Raw genomic sequence first — 27,417 nt, 5'->3', positions numbered from 1 at the left:
TTTAGTAAGTGTGGATTTTCTTTTCGCTTAATAGTAATTTGTCTTTCCATTATAGTTAGTGTCTTGATTATGAGGGAACTTCTCATCAGTCTACCTGGCTAATTGAGAAATGTCTCCTTTTTCTCTTTTCTCCTTGTACTATTTTTTTTAATTTTTGTTATTTTATTTTGTGACTTTTTGCTACTTAATACTTATAATAAACATCTGAAATACTGTTTTACTTTTTTTAATGTTTGTTTCAATGTTAATGTACTTCTAAAATATAAGCTCTAAGAATAAAGAAATCTTGTCAGTTTTGTTTCTAAATTAGTCCTTCGTTTCTAAATTACTGCTACGCTTTTCTCATAAGCCCTCAAAATATTTATTCATGTTGGTAGTAGTATGTATTGTGAATCAAATTTTATGCAGAAGAAAGTACAATTTAGTTTCTTATCGTCAGTTTCTAAATTAGCATTTGGTGCAAGAAAGTTGTTCATCATGAACTTGATGAATGAATAAGGGATTTTAAGGTTGGGTTTAAATTTATAAGGAAATGGTGTCCTTAGAAATATCGTTATTTTCACTGATAAAGAGCTATATAAAATTATCTTGATTTGGTGTATGACTTCAAAGTTCTTAATCTAGTCTTAAATGAATAGTAAGTTCTCAGTGCAGCTCTGTGACTATAGAATGAATTGTTAGGAAGTCATCACCAGGGAGAGTAGTTTATGCAGGCATTCAAAAACCAATGATATCAAGGCTACTATATTGAAGATTGAGTAGCTAATTCTGTTCAGTTTCAAGAGGTGTGAAAATTTATCATAAAAATTAATTCTTTACAGAATAATGACATTTACCTACCTAGTAGGCTGTCATCATTGCAAGTACCATTAACCAAATATTTGCCTTCTGGGCACACACAGGTAGCTCCAAAGGGATTCAGCAAACACAGGAATTCACATACTAAGTCCAAGCATGGATTGGGCACTGATTAAAACAAAGAAAACAAAGAAACGCATGACTGTAAGTACAGCAGTTTTCAGAAACATAAAATTCAACAAGGTGAGAGGATACATTAGCAATGTTGAAATCATAACAATCGCCACTGGGTATATGTTATTTCAGTATTACCATTCTCCTTTATAGGTAAGAGAAATTCTTATCCATTACCCATCATTAACAGGTAATTTACCCTGATTTACACTTCCCACAAGAGAGAAGGAATTATTCAAACATATATTTTGTCATTCTTCCATCTGACTTATTTTTGCTAAAAGAGTTGTCTGAGATACCCAGGTAGAGTTTGGGTTTATGTTAAAAAAAAAAAAAAAAAAGTAAAGCCAACTGAAGAGTTTGGGGGACCTACTCCTCATTTTAGGCAGTTTCAGAACTGTTGAACAGACAGAAACAACTTCCCCCTTGTATTTACAAAGGATTAAAATTCATCTGTATTCGTTCAAAACACAAACAAGAGAGGATTCTTTCTCTCTAAAAATACCAGGTTTAACATGGTTTCTTTTCCATCAGGTTGCAGTTTGTGTACATGTAAATGTCTGCCACATTTATTTTTGTCTAAATTTCTATCCAATTAGCATCCTCTGCAGTCATAACTGCTCTATGGCTCTCCTTAGAGACTCTGTCATTAGAATGAAACATAAATAACACCTAGCTAGTGAAATGATGACTGTGAGAATGGCTTTGACTCAGTTAAAACCATTACTCAAATACCTATTCTATCCAGGGCAAAGTCTTATTTATTTATGTAGTTTTTATGAAGGTAGTAATATTTGACTCTGAAAAAGAATCAGAGGCACCTGTGTGGCTCAGTTAGTTAAGCAGCTACCTTCAATTCAGATCATGATCTCGGGGTCCTGGGATAGAGCCCCACATCGGGCTCCCTGCTCGATGAAGAAGCAGGAAGCCTACTTCTCCCTCTCCCACTCTCCCTTATTGTGCTCTCCTTCTCTCTTTGTCAAATAAATAAATAAAATCTTAAAAAAAAAAAAAAAAAGAAAAAAGAAAGAAAGAGGAAAAGGAAAAGAATGAAAGACAACTAGAGGATGATACCATGTCCTCATACTAACCCTGGAACTAAAAATGTCAGATCATTGGTAAAGAGCAACAAAAGTTTGGGTAGGATTTCAGGAAGTTCTTAGGGGACTATCTTTTGTTTTAATCTGTTTCCAAAACTGATTTGGACAAATATCAATTGTTACCTTTCCATACAATTTCACCAAATGGGGTTAAGTTTCTTTTTATTTGCAGCAAAAATTTATCAATAAATCTTAAAGTTTCTTGAAGTTTAAACTCATACATAAAGACAGATCATTAGAATTTCAGTCACATTATTTTTTATTTTATTCTTCAATATTTTTGATAATTGTGTTTGAAACCGGTTTTTCAAGATAATTGCGTCAATGATTTATTCCTTTCTAGAATGAAAGTACAATAAAAATCATAAACAATCAGAGAAAATATAACCCTTGAAAACAGCACTCCTCAGTTGTGTTTATTTATTCATTTATTTATTTAATTATTTTTTTAACATTTTGTCTATTTATTATTTGACAGAGAGAGACAGAGAGGGAATACAAACAGGGGAAGCAGTAGAGGGAGAAGAAGGCTTCCCCCTGAGCTGGGAGCCCAATGTAGGACTCCATGTGGGGCTCGATTTGGGGCTGGATCCCAGGATGCTTGGATCATGACCCAAGCCAAAGGCAGATGCTTAACGACTGACCCACCCAGGCACCCCCTCCTCAGTTGCTTTTAAAGATGGAATGTTGATGCTATGATTGTTCCTTATTAACAGTAACAAGAGTCAAAATGGCTAATGATGAATTTCAATACCTGCATGGTTAATGTATAAAGTCAGAGGTTTTATTGAAAAACAGAATGGTACATTTTTTTTTTATAGCGAAGGAAACACAATCAAATGCAAAATAAAATTTTGTATGATTTACATCTTGACTTTGGTGATTAAAAAATCTTATAATATCAACATTAAAGTTACTTAACTCAAAGGATTAAGATACTGAAATAGTTAAATATTTTAAGATACTGTCTTTTGTCAAAAACAATAAAAAATATACTTACAGTCTAGTTGTTTATAGCGATGAGATATCAAAACACCTTTTGTTTTATCAATATCTAAAGGTAGGTATTCTACTGAACCATGGCCAAATTTTTGTACTCGAAATACACCGTTTTTAGGTCCTGCTCCATATATATAATCTTCAAAGACATCAATCCTGTGTGGATGTAACAAACCTAGAATTTTTAAAAGGTGGAGTTATAAAAGTTGCATTGTAAATAAGTGCTCGGACTTAAAACCAAGTTTATTCAAGATCCTGTAGAAAATTTTACTACTGTTGTTTAAAAAAAAACTTTCAGAATTGTAATATTTTAATATTAGCTGTAAAGTTGTTAGAATTAATTTCTTTGCAGTAGGAATATGTGAAATCCTAAACATATCACTCACAACATGAAAAACATTTCCATCATCACTTTAACCATCTGCACCATCACAAAGCATTTGCTGGGGGTTTACTGTATGCAGAGTGATATGCTGTATAGTTTGCAGACAAAAGAAAAGCTATAGGCCAGCCTTATCCATTGCATACAGAAAGACAGTTCACAAAATTCTGAATTTGTGTTCTAGATCAAATTAATGAACAAATTAGATGGCCTGACTGACCAAAAGTAGAGAAAAAAAGACATTACCATTGTCTGTTTTAGAAATGGGTTAAAGAAAACAAACTAGCAAATGGTAATGATGCATATGACTAGTTTGGCTAACAATAAGAGAGGCTATCATTTTGTACGTTTTAAGAAATGACTTAAGAGATTTTTATGATAGGAATAATTAATCTAACCTTTGATACTGAAATGTATAACATGCAAAATGACATTTATAGTTTAGTTGTTATCTAGAGGTCGTAAAACATAAAGTGCTTTTTAAAAAATATATGATTCTTCAGTGCACTTAAGCTGAAACAGGTTAACTTTACAGTGATCAGTTATAGCAATGTGTAATTTTTTTTCTTTCTTTCCTTTTTTTTTTTTTTTGCCATCTAGAGTCATCATACAAAAAACACACTTTGGGCAAAGGCACAATGAAAGTTCACTTTATTTATTTTTTTTCAACTCCTCTGCTTCTGTTAAAAAAAAAATGAAAAGCAAAGCTATATTCAGTACATATAATATGTAAATATAAAAACTTCAAGTACATATTATAAACAATTTGTGGTAAATAAATGAAGATGTTGTTGTAGGGAGGGGCAAGAAAAACAGAAGGGAAAGAAATTAGTTTCAGCAGAAAGAACTGAGGTTGCCAGGCAAGGCAAGTGTGCAGCACAGACAGTCGAGAATGAGAATAAAAAACAGGAGGTAGGCATAGAGGCAGGGATACAAAAGGGTACTACAGAGGAAAAGCACAAGTAGATTCTGTACTCACTGAAGGTAGAGGTAAGTTAATTTTACACACTGCTTTTCATTGGGATGTACAATTGTTACAATGATGTTTTATTATACGCAATAATTCATTTCTGCCTGCTATCACTGCAATTTGAAGTAAAAACTTGTGCTCAAAGGCTCTAATCTTGACTACTTAAAGTGTTTACCTCAGAATGTAGTATCTACAGAAGAAACAGAATGAATATTTTCTGAAAATGGGCAGCAATGGGCCGTGATTGTCCTATGCTAAGGAAATTCTGGCCTGGCCTCTCGTTATTCTAGTAGGAATAAAAATTATGATCTCTAGTAAGAGCAACAAGTTGTAAGGAAAAAGAATTTGAGGAAGTTTAGAATGCAAAGCTTTTGTATTTATACTTATGTACCATTATTTAACACTCCCGATAATAATTAAAAGATGAAACAAAAGTGCTTCACAAACCTTGTTTGCTACTGACAGAGATTACTGAATCAGAGCCATCATACAGAACACTGCCAATAATAGAAAGCTCAAGGTCAGCCCAGTATATTCGCTCACTAAAATGATCCACAGCCAGACCTGAAAAATCAACATATGAGGACAAATAACAAAAATAAAGTTGAAATTATTTAAAATTATGTTTTTGCTTCTTAATGTATAATTATGTTTGATGTTGTTCTTCAGATACCCAGTCTACATCATCGTACTGTAAAAATTAGGAAAAAAATGAAATCATTACTCCTTATGTGCAATACATATGTACAGCTTACACAGAATGTATTAAGCTGTAGTTAAAAACTTTACTTCACAAAGGAAAAAGTACCCTATATATTCTTCCTTTCCAAAACTACTGGTCTCTTAACTATAGCTCTTTTCTAAAATACTTTTCCGTAATATTTTAGTTTTTATCTTTATAGTACATGCAGAATTAATTCATTACTTAAATAATTTATCCAAACTTTATTTATAATAATTCAGTGTAATTAGTTATATTTTTAGTATCTTCATGAAGGTACATTTCTCAGAATACAAAAGGCTTACTCATAAGACATTTTCACCCATTTGGAATTGGCCAATGATGTGAACCACCTGCATGTATGTTCAAATTTAAATTGACTAAAGATGGATGTTTATCATAGGGAAGAATGAATGGCAAATTCCTTAATTAAGGTTCTAGTTATGTTTAAATTTTTCACTCTAATCATTAAATTTCTCTGGGACTGCTTGTCTTTATTTTTTATCATCACTTATCTGTCAGTGAATAACAATGGGCTAAAATATTTGGAAAAATCATGTTTTTCTACTTATTCAATTTTTTATTTTTTTAATTTCATAATGTGATTGGAGTCTAGTCAGTATCTTCTCATTAAAAATATCACCAACATAAAATATATCTTAAGTAAACTTCTTTCAATATAGAAAACTAAGATCACAACACATGAATTCTACAGTAAGACTTCACTGCTGTAGATGTCCAATTTTTGTGACACAGCTAGTCCTTTATATATGATGTATTACATAATAAAAACAATATAAAGAAATTAAAATACCCTTGGCAGCTGAAAGTTAAATAGCTTTCCCAGTCGGAACAGTCAGTAAGAACTAAGATACACCTCCATGGCAAGGCAACTGAATGGGAAGTGTTTTTGAATTTGTGCTAACTGGATTCCTGTGTAGGTAGGTCCAGGATTTGACAATCCGAATGAAAAACCAAAACCAAAACCAAAAACGAAACATACAAAAACACTCAACTCACAGTGAAAACCATATAAGAATCATTTTTTTTTTTAGTTAAGCATGTAGATCTAGCCCAAATGCAATCAAACTAAATATGAATATTGTTCCTTAAGTGTAATATAAAGATGTACTATGTCCAATCAGTCTCTGAGAAATGACTTAACAATTAAAACAAGTGGCTTATGTTTTATCAGTTTCTGCTCAATGATTGATTTGCTATGTGAACATGTTGGGAGCTATGATTTTGCTTCTTCATGTATAATTACAGGTAACATGAACCATAAAATGAACCAGTTTCCTGCTGCCCCCATTATATTTCAAAACAGTTGTCTAAGCAAGGTTGAAATCACTTTCCTTTCTCTTTCACAGATGCAATACAATAAAATAGTAGATTAAAATAAGCTGTCCCCAAAATTGGTCTTTACATTTGGATATTAAATTTGTTAACTGTAGAAAAAAAGAAAAGAAACGTGTGCCATGCAATCTAATTACCAATATTATTGCTTTAGGTTCAGCAGCAGTAAAAAATTTCTCAAAAGTGTCCTATATTGCCTTATTAGTCTAGGCTTGTCTAAGACATACCATCTTTATCAGCTCCGGTCACATACTTTACTATTGGATGGTATTACAGCTAGATAAAAATTATATAACAAAGCTTTCAGATGAGTGGAGTATATATGCCCAAAATCCACAAATCGACGATTTTGATTTTTCCTTAAGCCCTTTAATAAAAGAGATAGTCTTTTAAATTAAAAAGTTAATAAAGGAATCAACTAGCTTCTCTTGTTATAGAGATGAGAGTGAATTTTATATGAAAGAACAAGTTCATTTCTATCTTTAAAATATCACATCTCCTTTTTGTCTTTAATAAAGTACTGATAATAAAATGAAAAAAAAATCAATTCCCAAGAAAGTCATTTTTTTAGTTGAACTGGGAATGATGGATATTTGGAACCAAGTCTGTGTAAATACAGAAAATTTAAAATAAAGTGCCATTTGGGCTAATCTAGCATTATGGAATCACAATTTGGAAGTCTTTTGAAAGATAAAGACAGGCTCACTAAGTTTTAGGAATGTATAATAATAAACCTAGCTATATAGTCATTTTCTTAACATTTCCCATGATATCAAAGGCTATGATTACATTTTAGGGATTTTTGAATCTCACTTTAGGTGAACTCTGAAAATTTCCAAGATCCTCCCACTAATTCCCCAATTTCCACTATGGTCTTAAAGGGATAAAAAAAAAAAAAAAAGAAGGAAGAAAGAAAATGTTAAAGCAAAATCTTACGAGAAATGGCCATAATACCAATGTGATATTTAAGAGAGAACAGCTGGAGAGTAATAAATTAAAATCACTGTATTTCCAGAAATAGAGAAAAAGACTATATATATTCTATGCTAAAAGAAAGCCAATATTTTTAAGGTAGTATTAACCAGCAAGTGTGCAATACCATATTCTTGATTTAAAAGGTGATAAAAAGGATCTAAAAGCTGAAAATATTTACCTCTATGTCAAATTTATTTAAAAAAATGTTAAAGGTATTTTTTTTAAAGATTTTATTTATTTCTTTGACAGACAGAGATCACAAGTAGGCAGAGAGGCAGGCAGAGAGGCAGGCAGAGAGAGAGAGGAGGAAGCAGGCTCCCCACTGAGCAGAGAGCCCAATGTGGGGCTCAATCCCAGGACCATGGGATCATGACCTGAGCCAAAGGCAGAGGCTTTAACCCACTGAGCCACCCAGGCGCCCCGTTAAAAGTATTTTTTGAAGGGTGCCTGAGTGGCTCAGTTAGTTAAGCATCTGTCTTCAGCTCAGGTCATGATTCCAGGGTCCTGGGATAGAGTCCCACTTAAGGCTCCCTGCTCATCGAGGGGTCTGCTTCTCTCTCTCATTCTCCCTCTGTGCTTTCCCTCATTCACTCTCTCAAATAAATAAATAATATCTTTTTTTTAAAGTATTCTTTGAAGTAGTTTGCCTACTTACAGTCTTATATTCCAAACTAAAGTTATACACACACACATACACACACACACACACATACACACACACATCCTTATTTGAGTGTTAGTAAAATAAATGGATTAAGGAGTTCCAAAAATAGCTTTAAAGTTTTTTTTATATTTTATTTTATTTTAATTCAATTAATTAACATGTAGTGTATTATTAGTTTCAGAGATAGATTTCAGTGCATATAGCACCCAGGCCTCCTTATATCACATGCCTTCCCTAATCCCCAACACCCAGTTACCCCATCCCCAACCTATCTCCCCTCCAGCAGCCCTCAATTTGTTTCCGATAGTTGAGAGTCTCTTACAGTTTATCTCCCTCTCTGATTTCATCTTATTTTATTTTTCCCTCCCTTCTCCTATGATCCTCTTGTTTTATCCATTTCATTTAACTAGAGACCTTTGTTGTCCAAGGAAAAAAGAATTTGCAATCAGTAATTATAACCAGTGCATGGTCAATGTGTACTTCTTCAAAATATCAGAAATTGCCAGGATTTGGCAACATAAATAAGCTTCTAGGTATCAAATAAAATGTTATCTAAATCAAACTCATAATCTTACATGCTCTCTTACTGGAGGGAGAACTGGAAAGTATCCTTACCTGACACATTATTCATTAACCCAATATATATTCATAAGACACTTCTCTTGTACTATGCACTGTCAGGTACTAGGTATGTAGCAAAGAACAAAATAGATCATGTTCCTAATCTCATGGAGCATGTTACTCAACCACCATATGATTGATTGAATCAGAAGATAAATTACACTTTTTGTTTTTAACGTAGTGTCTAATAAAATAAACAAGTGTGCCATTTGTCAAAAGAGGCTATAAAACCATACTATGGGTTAGAGTGTTAAAAACTATAGGCGTTCATCTCTTCACTCATTCCGTACATAATTATTCTAAAGCACACATCAAGTTGGGCACTGTAATACTCTTCCGTGTACATATAAACACCAGTAATGGTTTTGATTTAAGTTGCTTATGGTTTTATTGGATACACAAAATATACAAGAAAGAGTTCATCCTCTACTATATCATTTGAAGCAGTAGATGATGAAGTATCAACTATGGAGATAATGAGTGCTATGAAAGCCCAGAGAACTGAGGTATTCCCATCATGGTTTTGGAAAGTCTGTAATGGCAGTGCTCGTAGTGAGCAAACATAATGTTAGCTAAGTGGTGGACTAACTATTCAACTGGACAGTAAAATTCTAACCCTGAAATACAAGGGTTATCTCAAGGGACAGACAGACACATCTGTTCCTCTTGCTGTTCATTCCTGCGGATATGATCTACACCCTATGAAAGTACAGTACACATCAAATGTGTTGCAATTCCATGCACATATTCATTCATGAATTCAGAAATGAAAGACACAATTTCCAATGAACCCAAAATGTAAAGAACAGCATATCACACCTGGAGAGAAACAGAAGTGTCATTATAGTTACTGATTTCAATATACTAACGTTGGAGTCAGGGCAAATATTTATCAACATACACTAAGGAAAAAGACAGAGAAAAAATGGTACAAGCAAGTCTTAAGATGTTTCCGGGAAGACAGAAGTAACAAACATACTTCTGTAGAAGGATATCTCAGGGGTACATATGCATAAGTACACGGGCTCTCCACATATAAGGTGTGCATATATAGAGAGGCAGAACAATGACTAATTCATTGCCAACTCTTCGTTATCACTCTTTAGTACTATGCTATTTATGAAGTCTAAATTATCTATTATTTCCTAAAGCTCGCATGAGATTTGTTCTTGACTCATTTTCATATCAATAACATTTAGCATAACAATACTCAGGAGTTATTAATCACTGTAAAGACAACATTGGGAGATGCTTCGCCTGATAGAATAAAATCTTGCTTAGGAATACAAAACCAGCATTTCCGATAGGAAGAAAGTTACTTATTAAGCAAGGAGGCGTGAAGTAATAGATTTTTATATATGGCTTGTAGATTTTTAAAAATCTTACAGAATTCTAACTGATATACAGTGAGAAAATGAATCAAATTAACAAAATGCACTAAATGGTGTTTTAAAATATGAATAAGAATAATTATCAGTGCTAGGGAGTTATGGCGGACATTATATAGAATAATATGAGGCTTTAGCACAATATGTGGCACATTGTTTTGAACAATTATTCTTAGCCTGTTAGATATTAAAGGAATTATGTTAATTAATTATATTGGTTTTAACATCTGATTTAAATTACTTGTTACAGGGGTGCCTGGGTGGCTCAGTCAGTTAAGCATCTGCCTTTAGCTCAGGTTATGACCCCAGGGACTCGGGTGTTGGGCTCCCCATTTAGTGGGGAGTTTGTTTTTATCTCCCCCTTTGTTCCCCCATGCTTGTGCTCCATCCCTCTCTCTCAAATAAATAAATAATATCTTTAAAAAAAATAAATACATTGTTATGAATTCTCTATAAGGTAAGTATCACAGACATTTTATAAATAAGAAACTTGATGCTCTGAAGTTTACACAGGCTGCTCAGTTTTAACTCAAGCCTATATAAATAAAGGGCTTATGCTCTTCCTGTTAATTTATAGTTTCTCTGTGTAAGTCACTATGGTATTCCCAATAAAGTCTACATCTTTCTTTTGAAATTATTTTTTCAGCTGTTGTGACACTGAATTCTATTATTTTGTTCTAACTGCTCAAACACCCTTGCAGTCTTCAATGCTGATTGGGTCTCTTCTTCTTCTTCTTCTTTTTTTTTTTTTTAAGATTTTATTTATTTATTTGACAGAGAGAGATCACGAGCAGGCAGAGAAGCAGGCAGAGAGAGAGGGGGAAACAGGCTCCCTGCTGAGCAGAGAGCCCCATGTGGGGCTGGATCCCAGGACCCTGAGCTTATAACCTGAGCCGAAGGCAGAGGCTTAACCCACCGAGCCACCCAGGCACGAGATGACTGGGTCTTTTCTAAATATAAGCATCTCACAAAATTCTACCCTAAGAAGCCTCTTTGTTTTCCCCTCCCTTGTCCATCTTAACAACTCCAGCAGCTTTAAATATCAGCTTTCTTTGCTAATTTCCCAAACCTTAAGCTTAAACCCTAAGCTTTAAGCTCCAGAACTAAAATTTTCAATTATCTGTGCCATCTCTCCAACTGACTGACTCAGCTGGGGTCACATTCACACCTGCAACACTTGCCTGTGACTGAGAGCACCGCACAGTGGGCTCAAGCGTACCTTCTCAAGGTTCTACTCTACAGACCTAATAATGTCACATAGAAAACTCCTCTCCATCATTTCTGACTTTCTTTTTTTTTTTTTTTTTTAAAATTTTTTTTTTTCTGATGGGGCGCCTGGGTGGCTCGGTGGGTTAAAGCCTCTGCCTTCGGCTCAGGTCATGGTCCCAGTGTCCTGGGATCGAGCCCCATATTGGGCTCTCTGCTCAACAGGGAACCTGCCTCCTCCTCTCTCTCTCTGCCTGCCTCTCTGCCTACTTGTGATCTCTATGTGTCAAATAAATAAATAAAATCTAAAAAAAAAAAAAAAAAAGATTTTATTTGTCTGAGAGAGAGAGCACAGGAGCAGGAGAGCAGGAGAGCAAGGGCAAGGTGGGGTGGGGGAGGGGCAGAGGGAAGGCAGAAGCAGGCTTCCTGCTGAGCAAGGAGCCCCATGAGGGGCTGGATCCCAGGGTCCTAGGATCATGACCTGAACTGAAGGCAGGTGTTTAACCATTGAGACACTCAGGTGCCCCCATTTCTGAACCTTTTTCCTGCTCTATTTACACTCTTTTCCATAGCACAAAACACTTTGTAACTTACCCTGTAATTTACTTTTTAAAACATTATATTTTTACTATATAACCACTAGAAGAAGAGGGATCTGTGTGTTCACTCCTCTATTCCAAATGCCTAACATTACCCCTGACACATAGTAGGCACACAAAAAAGTATTAGTTGGATGAGTGAATAGATGGCTTCCAAGAGTCTACTGCCTGTAAGTGAGGCAGAAGTTTTCAAAGCAGAGTTGCTGAGAAGAAAAGCCACACATACCCAGTCACATGGGATAGAGAGCCCCAAACCAACTCCTTTCTTGACATGTCCCTGTGGATGTCTGCTCAGATCCTATTATCTATTTAACATAAAGCAATCGTACTTGTTATGGTCTTTGACATCCTGCGTGGTCTGACCCCTACCCACCCCTCTAAGCCTTGTTTCATGGTATTTTCCAGTTTGTTTACTATACTCTGCCTTTACTACCTCAGGGCCTTCAGTCCCATTCTTTACTTTGCATTGCAACATCATTCCCCATGTCTATGCCTTCATACAGTTTAGCAATTAACCTTAACCATCAGTAACTCAAAGAGCCTCTCCTCCCCACTGTAACTAATGTGGCACCTGGTGCATGCTGACCCACTCCTCTCTATCAGAGCCATTTACACACACGAGCATTTCTGCATGCACACACACACACATGCACATACACTTTTTTGGTTTTTCTTTTTATGGTCCCCACACTAGAATTTAAGCTCAGTGAGTGCACGGATCCATATTTCTGATGACCACTAGTGTCTGGCATATAGTGAGCATCCAATATTTTTTAATGAAAGGAGGGATGGATGGATAAATGAAGGAAATAAGAAGATAATTATATGAATAGTTTTAATTTAATGACTTTTTGTCCCTCTTTGACACATTTTTTTTAATCTCTTCCACTATTCTCATATGCATTTGATAAATTCTACTGTGCAAACTCAGCTTTGTCTCCCATACATTCTCCCCTTTTCCCCTGTTGCTATTCTACTTATGCTATTCTCGGCTCTCATCAAGATCACTCAATGGATTGTTAGCTGGTCTCTTAGCTCTGTATTTATTTATTTCATTGGCACAATACTACCAAAGCAATAAGTCTGGAGACCTACCTTATTCACATCACTTCTTGAATCAAAATTGTAGTGGTTCGTTATTGACTCAAAAATCATGTCAAAACACCATGGTATTTAAAGTTCTCTAGTCTCAGTTCATTTTACATTACATATCCTGTTCCCTCCTAGGTGTGCCATGACTCCTAATATCACAGAACGTGCCATGTGGCTTCACACTGCAGCTCCTGGCTTAGAGCTATGTCACTCAATGTATACAACAATATCCTTTGGTTGCTAGTAATAAAAATCAAAGTTTGAAGATAATAAGTTCCTTTCTGAGATCTCACAGCTAGTAAGTAATCCCTCAGGATTCAAAACCAGGTATATTTGACTTCAAAGAACACCTTTATAACATCTAAACCATGATGGGTTATCTGCCCACCTCTCAAATGCCTACCTATCCTTCAAGTACTTGTTCCAGTGACATCTTTCAGGTAGTTTTCCAGTCTTGGAGATAATACCAAATACTTGTCTACTACCTGCTGGTTTAGAGCTAAGGAATCATACTTGCCCTTCTTCCCCGGAGAATTGCGCTCAACTGACTGCAGCAGCCTCGCTGGGAAGTTAGAGCCCAAAGGTCAACCAATGACTGATGGAGCATATAAAACAGGACCCCTTCCTGCTGTGGGATTTATGTTCCAAAGCACATTCCCTGTGGCTCAAGACAAAGATGAGAGTTTCCCTGAAACACAGTCTTTTTGGTGTCTTTCCCCTTCTCTCTCCTTCTTTTACAGGTTTCTCCTGAACAACACTCCCCTCATAAATAACCTTTACAAGAATTCCTGTCTCGGGCCTCCCTAAGACCCCTCCGACGGCAATTCTAAAAATTGCTGCCAGAATCCTTCTTTAAGATGAAAATTATGTTAGATATACTGTGGTTATGTTATTTATTAACATCACAGACCTTTTTCATAAAATTAATTTTGCAACTTTTCTGTAGGTCCAGAATTAGTTAAAAATAGAAAAGTTAAAAAGACAGCTAAAGCTCTTTTAAAAATGAAAATAGTATTTGAGCATCTTATGCCACTTGCCTCTTCAGTTGCTTCCCATGTCTCCCATTAAAGCTAGAATAAAATTCATTCCTTAACTGTCTGTTTGAGGTCCTAGATGATCTATAGCTGGGCACCTGCGCAACCTCATTTCCAACATTTTCCTGAGTTGCTCATATGTTCCCAGGCATACTAACATCCCTGCTGTTTTTGACATATGCCAAGCTCACTCCTAACTCATAACATGCTGTTCTTTCTGTTTGGAAATTTACTTGCTTACATATTCACATAGCTTCCTAACTCTATGATGTTCTCTTCTCAAATATCACCTTTCTAGAGATGACTTTTTTGATAATCCTATTCATAATTCTACTCCCCCCCCCATAGTCCCCATTCTTTTCCACATAGCACTCATTAGTATCTGGCATGATTTATATTAAATATTCTATTTTCTGGAGGAAGGTAAGTTTCATGACAGTTGGTAATCTTTTCACAAGAGTTAGGACTTGTCTTCAGCATCTTGAACAATTTATCACACTAGGTAGGTGCTCAATTGGTTCTTGTTAAATCAGTGACTGGAGACACACTTGTGTAAATGAACTAATTCCCCAAAGACTGCTCCTTCCCATAAAGAGTAAAAACAATGTAGTTGAAGGAAAAATCCTATGGCACATTAACAGTTAATAAGAATATAGGTGCCAAATATAAATAAAATTACAACTACATAAGATACTATAAAGCATAATTATTAAGTAATATGTACTCTAGACATGTATTCTCTCCTTCAGGGTACAGAGCCGAGGGACATTGTGTGTGGCATGAACAGGAAGGAGCCTTGAGGCTCCTTCAGTTCTGGAAATGTTCCATTGAAGAAGTGTTAAACTTAGACCTTATAAGGTAAGTAAGAATCATCTGGGTGCACAGAAGTCAGAAGGGCATTCTAGATGGGGATCCTGGGAGGCAAATGCAATGGGAGAAAAACAGGCAAGTAGAACAAAACACGCAGGCTCCTGAGCAGTTGTGGGAGTATAGGGAGTTTGGAGTGGTAGCTTAGATGACATAGCTGGGAGGGATATTAAAGCCTGATTAAAAAGAGCTGTGAATGAAAGGGCAAGGAATCATGATGTCTGACTTTTACAGAAATTATTTGTTTTCCCACCTCTTTGCCCATTTAGTTTTTCTTTTTTTTTTTTTTTGCCCATTTAGTTTCTGATTCTCTAGAAATAGTATCGTCTGTCCCAGCATCATTAACATATATCAGTAAAAAATACCCTAATACATTATAAACTGTCAAAATTCCATGTATGTGAAATCCTACAAATGGCCTTTAACTTAGACAATTTTCAAATAATATCCCCATAATATCACTGGCAATATGATAAGGCCTTGACTTTCAAGTTGGAAAAATACAACATGAAATGTTAATGACTTTCATAAAGTGATACTATAAATTATTTTATCTGCTTGTAAAAATGATTATAATGCCAACAAACCTGGAAAGAACTGTAACACTAATATACTGAACATATTGCTCCACATTCTAGACTATGTCAGAAATACATCATACCTGTGGGTCTTTGCAGATTCTTTTGTACTAAAATCCTTCTCAGAGTACCGTCCATGGCTGCTTCTTCTATGTGGGAGTGGTCCCCAATGACAGTCCAGTACATCATCCTGACGAGACAAGTCAAATGGATTAGCTTGCAGCTAACTCAGCTCTGCTCCTCAAAACAGTTTCCCTTCAGACCATGTGCATCAGAACCACCCCCGAGTCCCTGAAAATGCAGACTCCTGGACCCAACTCTAAACCTACAGACAGGGAATGTCCAATAAGAGCAGATGATTAGGAGTTTTATTTAACATTTCTCTATTTTCCTTTTAGGTCATTGCCTATAAATGAAAAAAGTAAAAGAGTAAAAAAAGGAACAATTCAAGCAAAGGAAAGGAAATATTTGTGTTAAAATTGTTTAAATTTGTTCATATGTACATCTTCATCTTTTATTATCACAAATGGCCAAAATACTAATACTCCATACTTCATATGTTCAATATTATAGTTAATGTCTTGAAAATTCAATCTTAGGTTAACCATATTGGTTATGTGTTTATTGAAATGTCCACATAACACACACACACATTCATACATAGAATATATCATGCAGCAGGCTTTCAGGAAAACATGTATTTTGTGCCATGATTTGGTGTGAAAAGCTCATGCTCTTGTACAGAAGTAGAGGAAATTTTAGAAGCCTTGTGAATCTATTATATGTTGAACATTTATTACAGAAGGAAAACTACAGAGAAGAGGTGGGAAAACAATCCCTAAAAATGGATATGCGTATCAAGAAATATAAATAGTCAACTTGTTAACCTACCCTCTTTTAGGATTTACGGCGATAGCATAGGGTTCTCCAGCCATGTTTGTTAAGAGTCTGGTGCAGTTGGGGCCATTCAGCTGCCCCACATTGATAGAGTACCTCAGACTGGTCCAGTGAGTGGTGTAGTAACTGAACCAGTGCATTCTAGAATGATCAGTCCAATAAATATTTCCAGCAACCCAGTCAACTGCAATGTCCCTGGGCCTTTTAAATTCAGGACACTGAAAGAAAACAAAACAACACCACAGTATTTTCAAAAGCAAAGTAGTGGAGGGGAGGTCTATATACATTAATATTGTATGGGAATGATATCAATATGGTCAGGTGTTTTACACAGGGTTTTAAAATATCTAAAATGTTCCATTTTATTCTTAATTTTTATAGGTATAATTTCCACAAATCTTAATTGCAATATTCATGGAAGTTTAACCTATCACTGCCTTTGTATAAACACCTTTTTTTATAGGTGTAGACAGTCCACCTGTGACTTCTCCCAGTCAGGATTCTTCTGAGACTAACCATAATTGTGATGTCTAACAAAATAGAATAGTTTAAGAAATCCATATAAATAGTATCATACTGTTCTACTTCTGATTTCTTTTATTCAACATTGTATCTATGACATTCATTCATACTGTTGTATATGTCAGTTACTAATACTTTTTTATGATGGGTAGTCATTCATTTTATGAATATGCTAACAGTTTTTTCACCATTTTACTGATGATATCTATTTGGATTATTATAGCCTTAGGCCACTGAACTGAAGCCATGAATATTCTTGTACATGCATTTTGGTGGACACAAAAATTCATTTCTGTTGAGTATTTAACAAGGAATAGAATTGGTGAGTCTTAAGGTATACATATACTTAGCTTGGATAGATACTGCTAGCATTTTTTTTTTCATAAAGTTTTTTACCAATATACCTCTTCTAAGCAATTTAAGGAAGTTCCAGTTTTTCTGCATTCTCACCATATATAATTTGATTTAAAAATTGAAAAAAAAATATTAGTATATATGGACACATTTAGAAAGGCACTGTAAACATATTTTAAGGAAAGTTATAATATGTCTCATTTATATTAAATGCACAAGCTTGGATTTTCTGCTTTATATTGTATTATTGAGTTATTGTAAGACAGAAAAGTAAAGGAGTTCTTTGCAAATAGACAGTGAGGAAAATAACATACACTCTGTGCCCTTCAATTAACTTGGACAATTCGGAGTAGGAACTAGTGTCATAATTAATTTGACATGGTCAAGTTTATTGTGCATAACCAAAAGTGAGAAAGGATACCCAGGGGTATTATATCACAAATGGAAACAATTATTTGAAGGTGATTATGACTAGACATGTGGTCAATGTGTAAGAGCATCATTAGGACCTGGCAACCAGTGGAAATATGGGTTTTTAACACATGATAGTTTCTTGAGTGAATTACTAGTGAACAAATTTTACTGAAGGAGTGAGTGGACTTGGATTAAAAGAAGAGAAACTAAACTCAAAGAAGAACATGAAATGTCAATAAACAAGAATTACAAGCCACTGCCTGCTGTGTGATTACTGGGATCTCAAGGAAGGAAAATGCGGCCTGAACTAAACGCAGAACCCATAGAAATTCCTAACAACTTTTATTATCAGTCCTTTCACATATTGATTTAAAAACTGAAATTATGAATAGTTACCTATTTCTCAACTCTACCAATAGATACTATCCATCTACCCAGTGATAGCTCAGTGATGTTTAACAAAAAGCACTCTGCAATACAATATGCTTTAGAAACAGTATAAATAATAGTCACAGGTGGGCAGAACATAAATATTTGTCCTAGGTAAACCACAAAATTATTTTCAAATGTTCCAGTATTTAAATTAACTGTAATTTTCCCCCAGATTTGGCAGTGTTTAAAAGTAAATATATGAACAAATGGCATGGACATGTCAGTGTAAGTCATAAATTTATAAATATGACAGACTATGGAGAAAATAAACATTATAAGCTGTTTAGAGTTCGCTGGAGTTATTTATAATCTTCTAACACTAGTAAAGCAAACCCTCAGCATGCAAAAAAATATGATATTGGTTATCTGGCATGAGCATGGAAAAATATCTAGTTTCCCTTTATCAGATGTAAATATATACACATGATTTCTTATCCTAATAATATCCTTTCTAAAATAGAACAAATTCCATGCAAAGTTCCACTTTTTGAATTTAGGATTTTCATTTTGTTTTACTCATTCTAAAAAAAAAAAATGTCTGATTATCTTTCCATTCTATACTTCTACACATGGACTGTGGACAATTAAAAACCCAAATTCTTTATTTTCATAGAACATTCAGAAGATTGATTAAGTTATACTTTGTCAAGTACGCAGGTTTGCGAAGATTCTACTAATGGCAAATTCTAGAAGGATAAAGCAGATTTATGTCACATTACTAGGGTAAAAAATATGGCTTAGGGGAAGGGAAAATTGTTACTTTCCAATGCGAAGCACAGATATACCAATGGATTCATTTAAATCTATACATTTACTCTCTGATTCCCTGATCAAGAAATCCCTAATGTCACTCCAGTATCAACTAAAGTAGTTAGAATATGGGGTAAAGGATGCCACACCCGATAAATTCAACCTATGGACATAAATCACCAGTGACAAGATGATTCTCAGAGAATAGTGGCATCAGGGTGAAGATGTTACCCAATGTTCATCTTCATCAATTTCACACCATACCGAATGCTCAATGATTCTCAACACTGAAAAGAACTGAACAGAAGAAGAACAATAACAAGAAAGCAACAGGATGCTCCTATTGTCAAGGAAATTATGACTGAAATCATATCACCCTTTATATCATATCAAATCACCATTTATCGGGGAACCTGGGTGGCTCAGTGTGTTAAGCCTCTGTCTTTGGCTCAGGTCATGGTCTCAGGGTCCTGGGATTGAGCTCTGCATAGGGCTTTCTGCTCAGCAGGGAGCCTGCTTCCTCCCTCTCTCTGCCTGCCTCTCTGCCTACTTGTAATCTCTTTATCTCTGTGTCAAATAAATAAATAAAATCTTTAAAAAAATCACCCTTTATAATGGGCTCCATAGCCCCTCTACTGCCCATAGCTTGACCAGGATTGTGAATAGTATTAGCCATATAAAAGGGACTCTAGTATTAAACGGATGTTGGCTGGAGAGTGGTAGGTAGAAATTCCTGTTGGATCTTGATACAATAAAAAGAGAATTTATGGAGAGGTTCAAAATCAAACAGGTGAGTACAAAAGTGCAAAGTAAAAGTAAACTGAGGTTCTGGGGCATGGAATGGAGTCTGACATGGGACAATAGAAATGGGAAAGCTAAGCATTTGCTTCCAAAGAGGTGAAAAACAAAACAAAACAAACATCAGATTCAAAAGAAAAAGAAAATATAAAACTCTCATTGCCCTTTTGGCTAGCTTACTAGACAGGCCTATGAGCTAGAGGCACTAATGAAATATGTCATGTTGAAGAGACTGTAGAGGCAAGTGGTTACCCTGACAACAAAAGATGTTGCTCATATTGTTGCACAAAGTGGAAGATACATTTTGACTGCTTTCTCCAGACAGATGATTTCTTTCCTAATAAGCTCTCTAAATACACAGCCAAAGTTTTGAGGCCTGAGGCATTCTTCCTTGTGGAGATATATTAGTCCAATGAATGAAACACTTAAATCTTACAGAAAAATTGGCAGCTTGATTGTAACAAAATTAGAGGTTACTACTTTAAACTACTAATCCTTTACAACTGTGGATTGTAAGGTATCAGTCACAATTCCAGCTTCAGGAAACAAAAGATATATGTCACTGGAGACATTTGATTTAAATTAAGGAAAGAGGAAAACCTATGAAGTGGGACTTCAAGCATTTGAACCATGGAAATACTGCCATCTTTTTAAAGAAATTTCCTATAGTTAACAATATACTTTAGGAAAATACAGTTAACATGAGGGTAGATTGAAGTAGTCATGTATTTTATCTATGTTATTTTTTCATCTAAGAAAAGGAAATTTGGTTTATATTACTAAAGTTAATTATCTTGTAATGTAATAATATTAAAAAAAGATGTAAAGCCACTCTAAAGATGTGTGTGCATGTGTGTGTGTGTGTTTCATTTCACTAAATGAAAAAGCTATTTACACTCTTGGCCCATAATATATGAATCAGATTAAATTCTCATAAACCAGGAAATAGAAGTAAAATAATGACTATGCAAATTCTGAACATTACTAAATTATATGGCTTAATAATATTATAAGATATGTAGATATATATTATTTCAATCTAGAAGCTCATACAGCAATGGGGAAGTCCAAAAAGAGCCAAGAAAAAGTTATATTTGGAGCTAGAATGTATAAGAGTTCCTAAAACACTTCAGGAAGGAAATCCCTGGTTTCTACCTACAATTTATTCTGAAGCACAGATTATCTCAATCTGGGTAATTTTAAACCTCTATTTATCTAACTTAAGACCATGTCCACCTGGCACAAACTCTTCTTGGAGGAGGGGCACTTGGGTGGCTTGGTGGGTTAAAGCCTCAGCCTTTGGCTCAGGTCATGATCCCAGGATCCTAGGATCAGGCCCTATATCAGGCTCTCTGCTCAGCGGGGTGCCCCCTCTCTCTGCCTGCCTCTCTGCCTACTTGTGATCTCTGTCTGTCAAATAAATAAATGAAATCTTTAAAAAAAAAAAAAAAAAACTCTTCTTGGGAGGCAAAGAAACTATATAATTCTTGGACAATTTCCAAAAAAGACCACGTTTGTCTTTGGATTATAGACTCAAAATTGAATGTGACTTTATCTTTTTTTTTTTTTAAGCATACTTAGTGTTATTTAAACTTATTCATCTTTTACCACTCCCCCCTCCAAGAAAAAAGCAAAACTGGCTAAGAAAACCTTCTTCACACTATCAGGTAAAAAAAATATGGAAGATTAAAAAGCACATTAAATTTGGAAGCAGAAACTTGGTATAAAACCTAATTCTAGTTTCTCCATAAATTATTTGATATATAAATAAAGGCTTTAGATCAGATTATCTGTAAAATTTTTTAGATTCTAAACATTAAATGATATAACAGTTTAAAATATTAACCATTCTATTAACCTGCATTTTACATAGCTTTAAGGATGTATCTAATGTTAACAGTGAATTTTCATGCATTAGTATGTGAAAAATTTGTTGGTACTTATGGGAGCAATTTTGATACCATCCCCTATGTGAGTGACCTAGAATTAAGGAATAAAGGTGTCTTCTGGCATTTACAATTTTAAAAAAAGCGTAACACTTGAGATGGGAAGCAGAGCTATCTGAAAGCAGAGATTGCAAAATGGTAGATTGAGGACTAAATTTAAGTTCAAGTAAATAAAACTTTTAGGTATATTTTAAGTTTAAACTTAAGATATAACCTTAAAATCAAGGTTTTTTTTTTAGCATCTACTAAGTATTCATTGAACATTATATCAAAAACCAACAATATAAAGAAAAAAAAAGACAAGTTTTTTTTTTTTTTTTTCTTAAAAACTAAGGATATATAAGATAGTATATAAAAAGCAGGGCAACATTCCAGAATAACAAAGTCAATCAGCTGTTGCCTCCTGATTTAATGGAACAAGAGGCATATGACCTCTTACCTGGGTCCCTAATGTTATGTCAAATCACTCATTTATTTTACCCATATAGCTGGTTTGCAGCCCATCCCTTAAAGAGACAAAGAAGTTGAACTTATTGGATAAATCATGTATCAATAAAAAAGGGAGTTACGATAGCAATAAACACATAGAAAAAGAATCACAGAAGCAAATGTTTATACTGTCTTCAAAATCATTAAGTAAGCATCTTGTGGATGAACAGAAATATTCAGTGTATGTGGGATATAGATATATGCATATGCTGTATAAGTTCTTTATACAAAAGCTCTTTATGTACAAATTTGGCTCCTATAAAGAGCTTTTGTATAAAGAACTTACACAGCTCAACACCAAAATGCCAAATAATTCAATTAAAATTTGGGCAGAAGACATAGAAAGACACGTTTTCAAAGAAGACATACAGATGACCAATAGACACATGAAAAGATGCACGAATCATTAGGAAAACGCAAATCAAAATCACAATATCACCTCATGCTTGTGAGAATGGCTAAGATCAAAAACACCAGAAACAACAAATGTTGGTAAGGATGTGGAGAAAAAGGAACCCTCTTGCATTGTTGGTGGGAATTCAAATTAGTACAGCCACTGTGGAAAACAGTATAGAGGTTCCCCCCAAAATTAAAAATAGAATCACCATATGATCCAGTAATTCCACTAGTGTGCATTTACTGAAATAAAAGTAAAACACTAATTCAAAAATGCGCCCCTATGTTTATTGCAGCATTATTACAATAACCAAGATATGGAAGCAACCTGAGTGTCCATCCATAGATGGATGGAAAAAGATGTGGTGTATATATACAATGGAATATAACTCAGATATAAAAAAGATTTTGCAACAACGTGCATTGATCTAGAGGATATAATGTTAAGTGAAATGAGTCAGAAAAAAAATACCATAGGATTTCCACTCATATGTAAAACTTAAGAAACAAAACAACTGAGCAAAGAGAAGAGATGAAAAAAACGTAAGTCTTAAACATAGAAAACAAAGTAGTGGTTGCTAAAATGGGTAGGGGGGATTGGTGAAATAGGTGAAGAGGATTAAGAGTTTACTTATCACGTGATGAGCTCTGACTAGTGTATAGAATTGTTGAATCATTCATTATATTGTACACCTAAAACTTACATAACACTCTATGTTATATACTTGAATAAATACACTGGGCTCTTGTAATTCAATGTAGTTCCTACATCAAATATATTCGGATTGTAAGTGTGTGTGTGTGTGTGTGTGTGTGTGTGTGTGTAAATAATACATAATTCTGAGTTTCATACATCATTTTCTGGCTAGCTTCATTAAAATTAGTTTCCTATAGTCTTACTACTCCCTACCATTCCAGTTCCGAGATCCAAACAGAACCTGGAGTAATCATGAAGCCACCTTGAAGGAATTTCCTAGCCATTCAACTGACATTCTTTAGATGACAGTCAATCTTTCTGTGGCCTGTCCCTTCAAAAAGTAACAGTTGGTTCAATTTTGAAAGACTCACAAAAAGAAAAGTTTATGTAGGCTAAGATCTATAATGTCTAAGCAAGACCAATGTTAATGACTGCAATGATAATGAAAACAATGTCTTCTGAATAAAGGAGCTTCTGCTTACCAGGATAATTAAGAGAGGGAAAGGAAAGAGCACGCTTGAAGATTCTGAAATCAGGTTGCATTACTGGAAATTAAATATGGTGTATTTAATGGCTAGGAAAAAAATGAGTGTTTGTGGGTATATATGTATATGTTCATAGGTGTGTAAGGCAATGGGAAGGGTGTGGTGTAAGATGAGATGGAATATCATAGAGAGGCTTATAAACCAATGAGTATTCAATGAAAATCCATTGGAAGATTTAAGTGAGAGAGATATGATGATTATATTAATATTTTAAAATTATTTTGGCTATAGTGTGGAGAATGGCTTAGGACTGGGGATGAGAAGTAGATACAGGATAATCAAAGGAGACTTGCTCAATGGATTTCAGAAATGAAAATGTGGAATTGTAATCTAAGTTTTAATGAGACAAAAGTGGATAAAATGGAATATATCTGGAGATAAAAATATTTAATCTTATGATGAATTGAATACCAAGGATGAGAAGAATAAATTGTAAAGTATAACTTTCAAGATCAATACACTATTGTAATGTATACCAAAGATTTTCAATTAATTCATTGTTTTTAACTCTTTAAAAATATTATGTACCTACTTTATGACAGATCCTATTCTAGATGTTAGGATTACATATAGTAATGGCCAAAACAACAAAAATAACTGCCATCAAAATTTACTTACAGCAAAGAAAGTTACAGAGTAGATAATAAACATAATAGACAAGTAAATCATATAGCAATTTAACAAAGATATGCACTGTGAGAGTGAAAAAAAAAGTATTGTGTTGAGGATCCAGGGTGAGAGTGGAACAGTAGATTGCAATTATCAATACATTATGCATTCAGTAGATGGCATTTGAGCAAATTCTTAAAGAAATTTAGGAATTGAGCGATACAGGATATCCAACCTAAGAACATTTCAGCCAAGAGAACATTTCAGGAAAGACCTTACATTAATAGGTACTGATGGGTTTCACAAATACCAAAGCATCCCTGGAGAAGAGTAAGGGAGAAATTAAAGGAGAGGCAGTCAGAGAGAAGACCAGATCTTTTAAACCCTTGCAAGACATGAGAAATTTGTCTTTTCTAATGGGGAACCACTAAATATCTTTGATCAGAGATGTCATGTGATCTAATTTATGTCTTAGAAGATGTATTCTGGCAATTGTGCAGTGATTAAGAAAGTAAGAAGACCAGTTAGGAGGATACTGCATTAAATCAGAAGAAAAATGATAGTGGTTCAAAAGTAGGTACTTAAAGTCAAGCTGATGTAAGGTAGTTAGCCTCTAGAATATGTTGAAGGTACATTCAACAGGATAGCCTGATTTGGGAATTATGAAAGAAGGACCAATAGTAATGCGAAGATTCTTTAAAAGATTTATTTATTTATTTTGGAGGTAAAGGGACAGAGGGAGAGAAAATCCTGAAGCAGATTCTCTGCTGAGTGCAGAAGCCCCATGTGGGGCTCAATCTTACACCCTGAGATCATGACCTGCACCAAAACCAAGACTCAACCATTTAACCCACTGAGTCACGTGGGCTCCTTGTAACTCCAAGATTTTTACTTTGAGCAAATTTAATTTGTCATTAAATGAGACTGAGAAAGTAGATTTTGTCAATCAAGAGAAGTTTATTTTTAGGCATGCTACTTTGGGAACATTTTTAAAACTACCCTAACTCCCTTTCCCTGGGGAGTCTGCTTAAAGATTCTTTCCCTCTGTCCCTCCCCCTACTCAAGTGCATTCTCTGTCTCTAAAATAAATAAATAAATCTTTAAAAACTCCAAAAGAAAAAGCAAAGTAAGCAGTTGAACAGAGTCTGATAGCAATTTGGTATTTGTTAGCATGCAGGTACATGTTAAACCATTAAACTATGTAAACTTTATAAGGAAGTGAGAAAAGGTAGAAAAAAGAGGATCATGGTCATGGCCTACATGCATTCTAATATTCAGAGAGAAGGAGAAATGATGAAGTACAAAAGACTCAGGTGTGAGAGAAAGTAAGAGACCAATAAAAGAATAACTATATCGGTGACTCATCTTAGAATCATTTTCTATTTCAGGGTTATTATTACATAAAATGATGTAACAGACACAAAAGATCTACTTAAAGTTTGTTTGGAAAGACTGATGTTACTATGTAGAAAACGGTTTCTCAACTTTTGACATTTCAGTCAGGATCATTCCTTGTTATATGGAACTAGCCTATGTGCCATAGAGTTCTAAGCAGTCTCTCTGGCCTCTACTATACTCACCAAAGATTAGCAGCACACCTCAGTTGTGGCAATAAAAAATATCTCCAGACATTACCAAATGTCCCCTGCAGTGGGGCGTCATTCTCAGCTGAGGACCACTGACATAGAACCACTGAGTGTTCTCTGATGTCTGCTTCCTCTGCAACTTTCAGCATTTATCAAGGGCCTTAATTAATATGTCACAAAACTTACTGAACACCTCCTTGTCCTCATTTCCTCAATCTTTTGGCGGTGCTAGAAATATAAGCTCAATCTCTTTCTCAAAATAGTCTCCTATCTTAGTTTCTGTGACACCACAATTTCTTCTATTCTCCTAATGCACTTCCCACTCACTGTTGTCATTTTAATCTGGCTTCAGAGTTTGGTTCCAGTGCTTCTTTATGTCACCTGTACTCTCTTCTTGGTAATCTAGTCAGGCTTCATGTTCTAGACATCTCCTCTATTCTTCTATTCCTTAAAATATCTAATCCAGAGACTAAGATCAAGCCTTGAATACACCACTGACTATTTGACAACTCACTTGGGTTTTTTACAACCCCTCACTTCGATCTCAGATTTACCATGACTGAAACTGAACCCGGAACTTATTATTTTCCCTATTCATCAAGTTGTAAAATCTAGGTCTTAGGTCCTTCCTCTACTCATTTTTTACATCCATTCTATTTGCAAACTTTGTTAAACTTCTACTCTCTCCATCCCATTTCACTGAGACTATAATATTGTAACCTCCACTATTTTTGCACCAACTTGGAGCACAATCCTCCTATGTGATCTCTTTCTGTTCCAGCTTTTCTCCCACCAAATCTACATAAATGTAAAGTAGCTGTCTTATACATAAATAAGATAACATTACTTTCTCCTCATCTTTTAGGTCTTTGCTCAAATCTCTTTCAATGGGCCTTTATGGATCATCCTATTCAAAGAAGTCTTATCAACATCTGAGTTTTTCTTTCTTGGTGCATTCTGTATTTCCTTCAATACAATTTTCAAAATTGGAATTTTTGGTATTTATTTATTTATTTATGAGTTTACTTGACATTGTCTTTTTTCCCCAAAATATAAGCATCTTAAGAATAAGACTCTGTTATCATTTTGTATCCTAGGAACACAACACTAAACCTAACAAACATAATTTCTTAAATAAAGCTTTGGGTATGAATGAAAAACTTGACTGGTTCACCTTAAAATGCTGTACAATATGTTCAATAATATCAGGATTATTAATTGTGGAATCTTATGTTTTATGTAGTCCTACAAGATCTATGCTCTATAAAACTTTAAATATTGATCACAACTGTTACAGAACCATTTAACAACAATCAACATATATTGTGGAATGCCTGTCTTATGCAATCAGCAATAATCAAGTCACAACATGGCAATAACTTAATGATTTGATAGTTTTATATTTTTTCCAAAGAAATCAGAATAAATGATTTTTATTGTTAAATGGTTTGAATAAAC

General features: G+C 34.6%; 1 protein-coding gene across 1 annotated transcript in view; it reads right to left on the bottom strand.

The window, feature by feature from the left end:
• LRP1B (LDL receptor related protein 1B) overlaps positions 1 to 27,417 on the bottom strand; it is a 1,927,222-nt gene that overhangs the window by 87,679 nt on the left and 1,812,126 nt on the right. The window contains exons 78-82 of the mRNA XM_032856138.1: positions 16,416 to 16,639; positions 15,608 to 15,714; positions 4,871 to 4,987; positions 3,073 to 3,246; positions 841 to 966 (exon numbers count right to left, since the gene is read on the bottom strand). Of these exons, the coding sequence (XP_032712029.1) occupies positions 841 to 966; positions 3,073 to 3,246; positions 4,871 to 4,987; positions 15,608 to 15,714; positions 16,416 to 16,639 (748 nt within the window). The remainder of the gene's footprint in view (positions 1 to 840; positions 967 to 3,072; positions 3,247 to 4,870; positions 4,988 to 15,607; positions 15,715 to 16,415; positions 16,640 to 27,417) is intronic.

This window comes from Lontra canadensis, unplaced genomic scaffold (assembly GCF_010015895.1).
Source record: "Lontra canadensis isolate GAN:19392208 unplaced genomic scaffold, GSC_riverotter_1.0 scaffold11, whole genome shotgun sequence".
NCBI classification, from domain to species: Eukaryota; Metazoa; Chordata; class Mammalia; order Carnivora; family Mustelidae; genus Lontra; species Lontra canadensis.
Note: the sequence above shows the minus strand (reverse complement) of the source record. Positions and strands in the feature narration are given on the sequence as shown.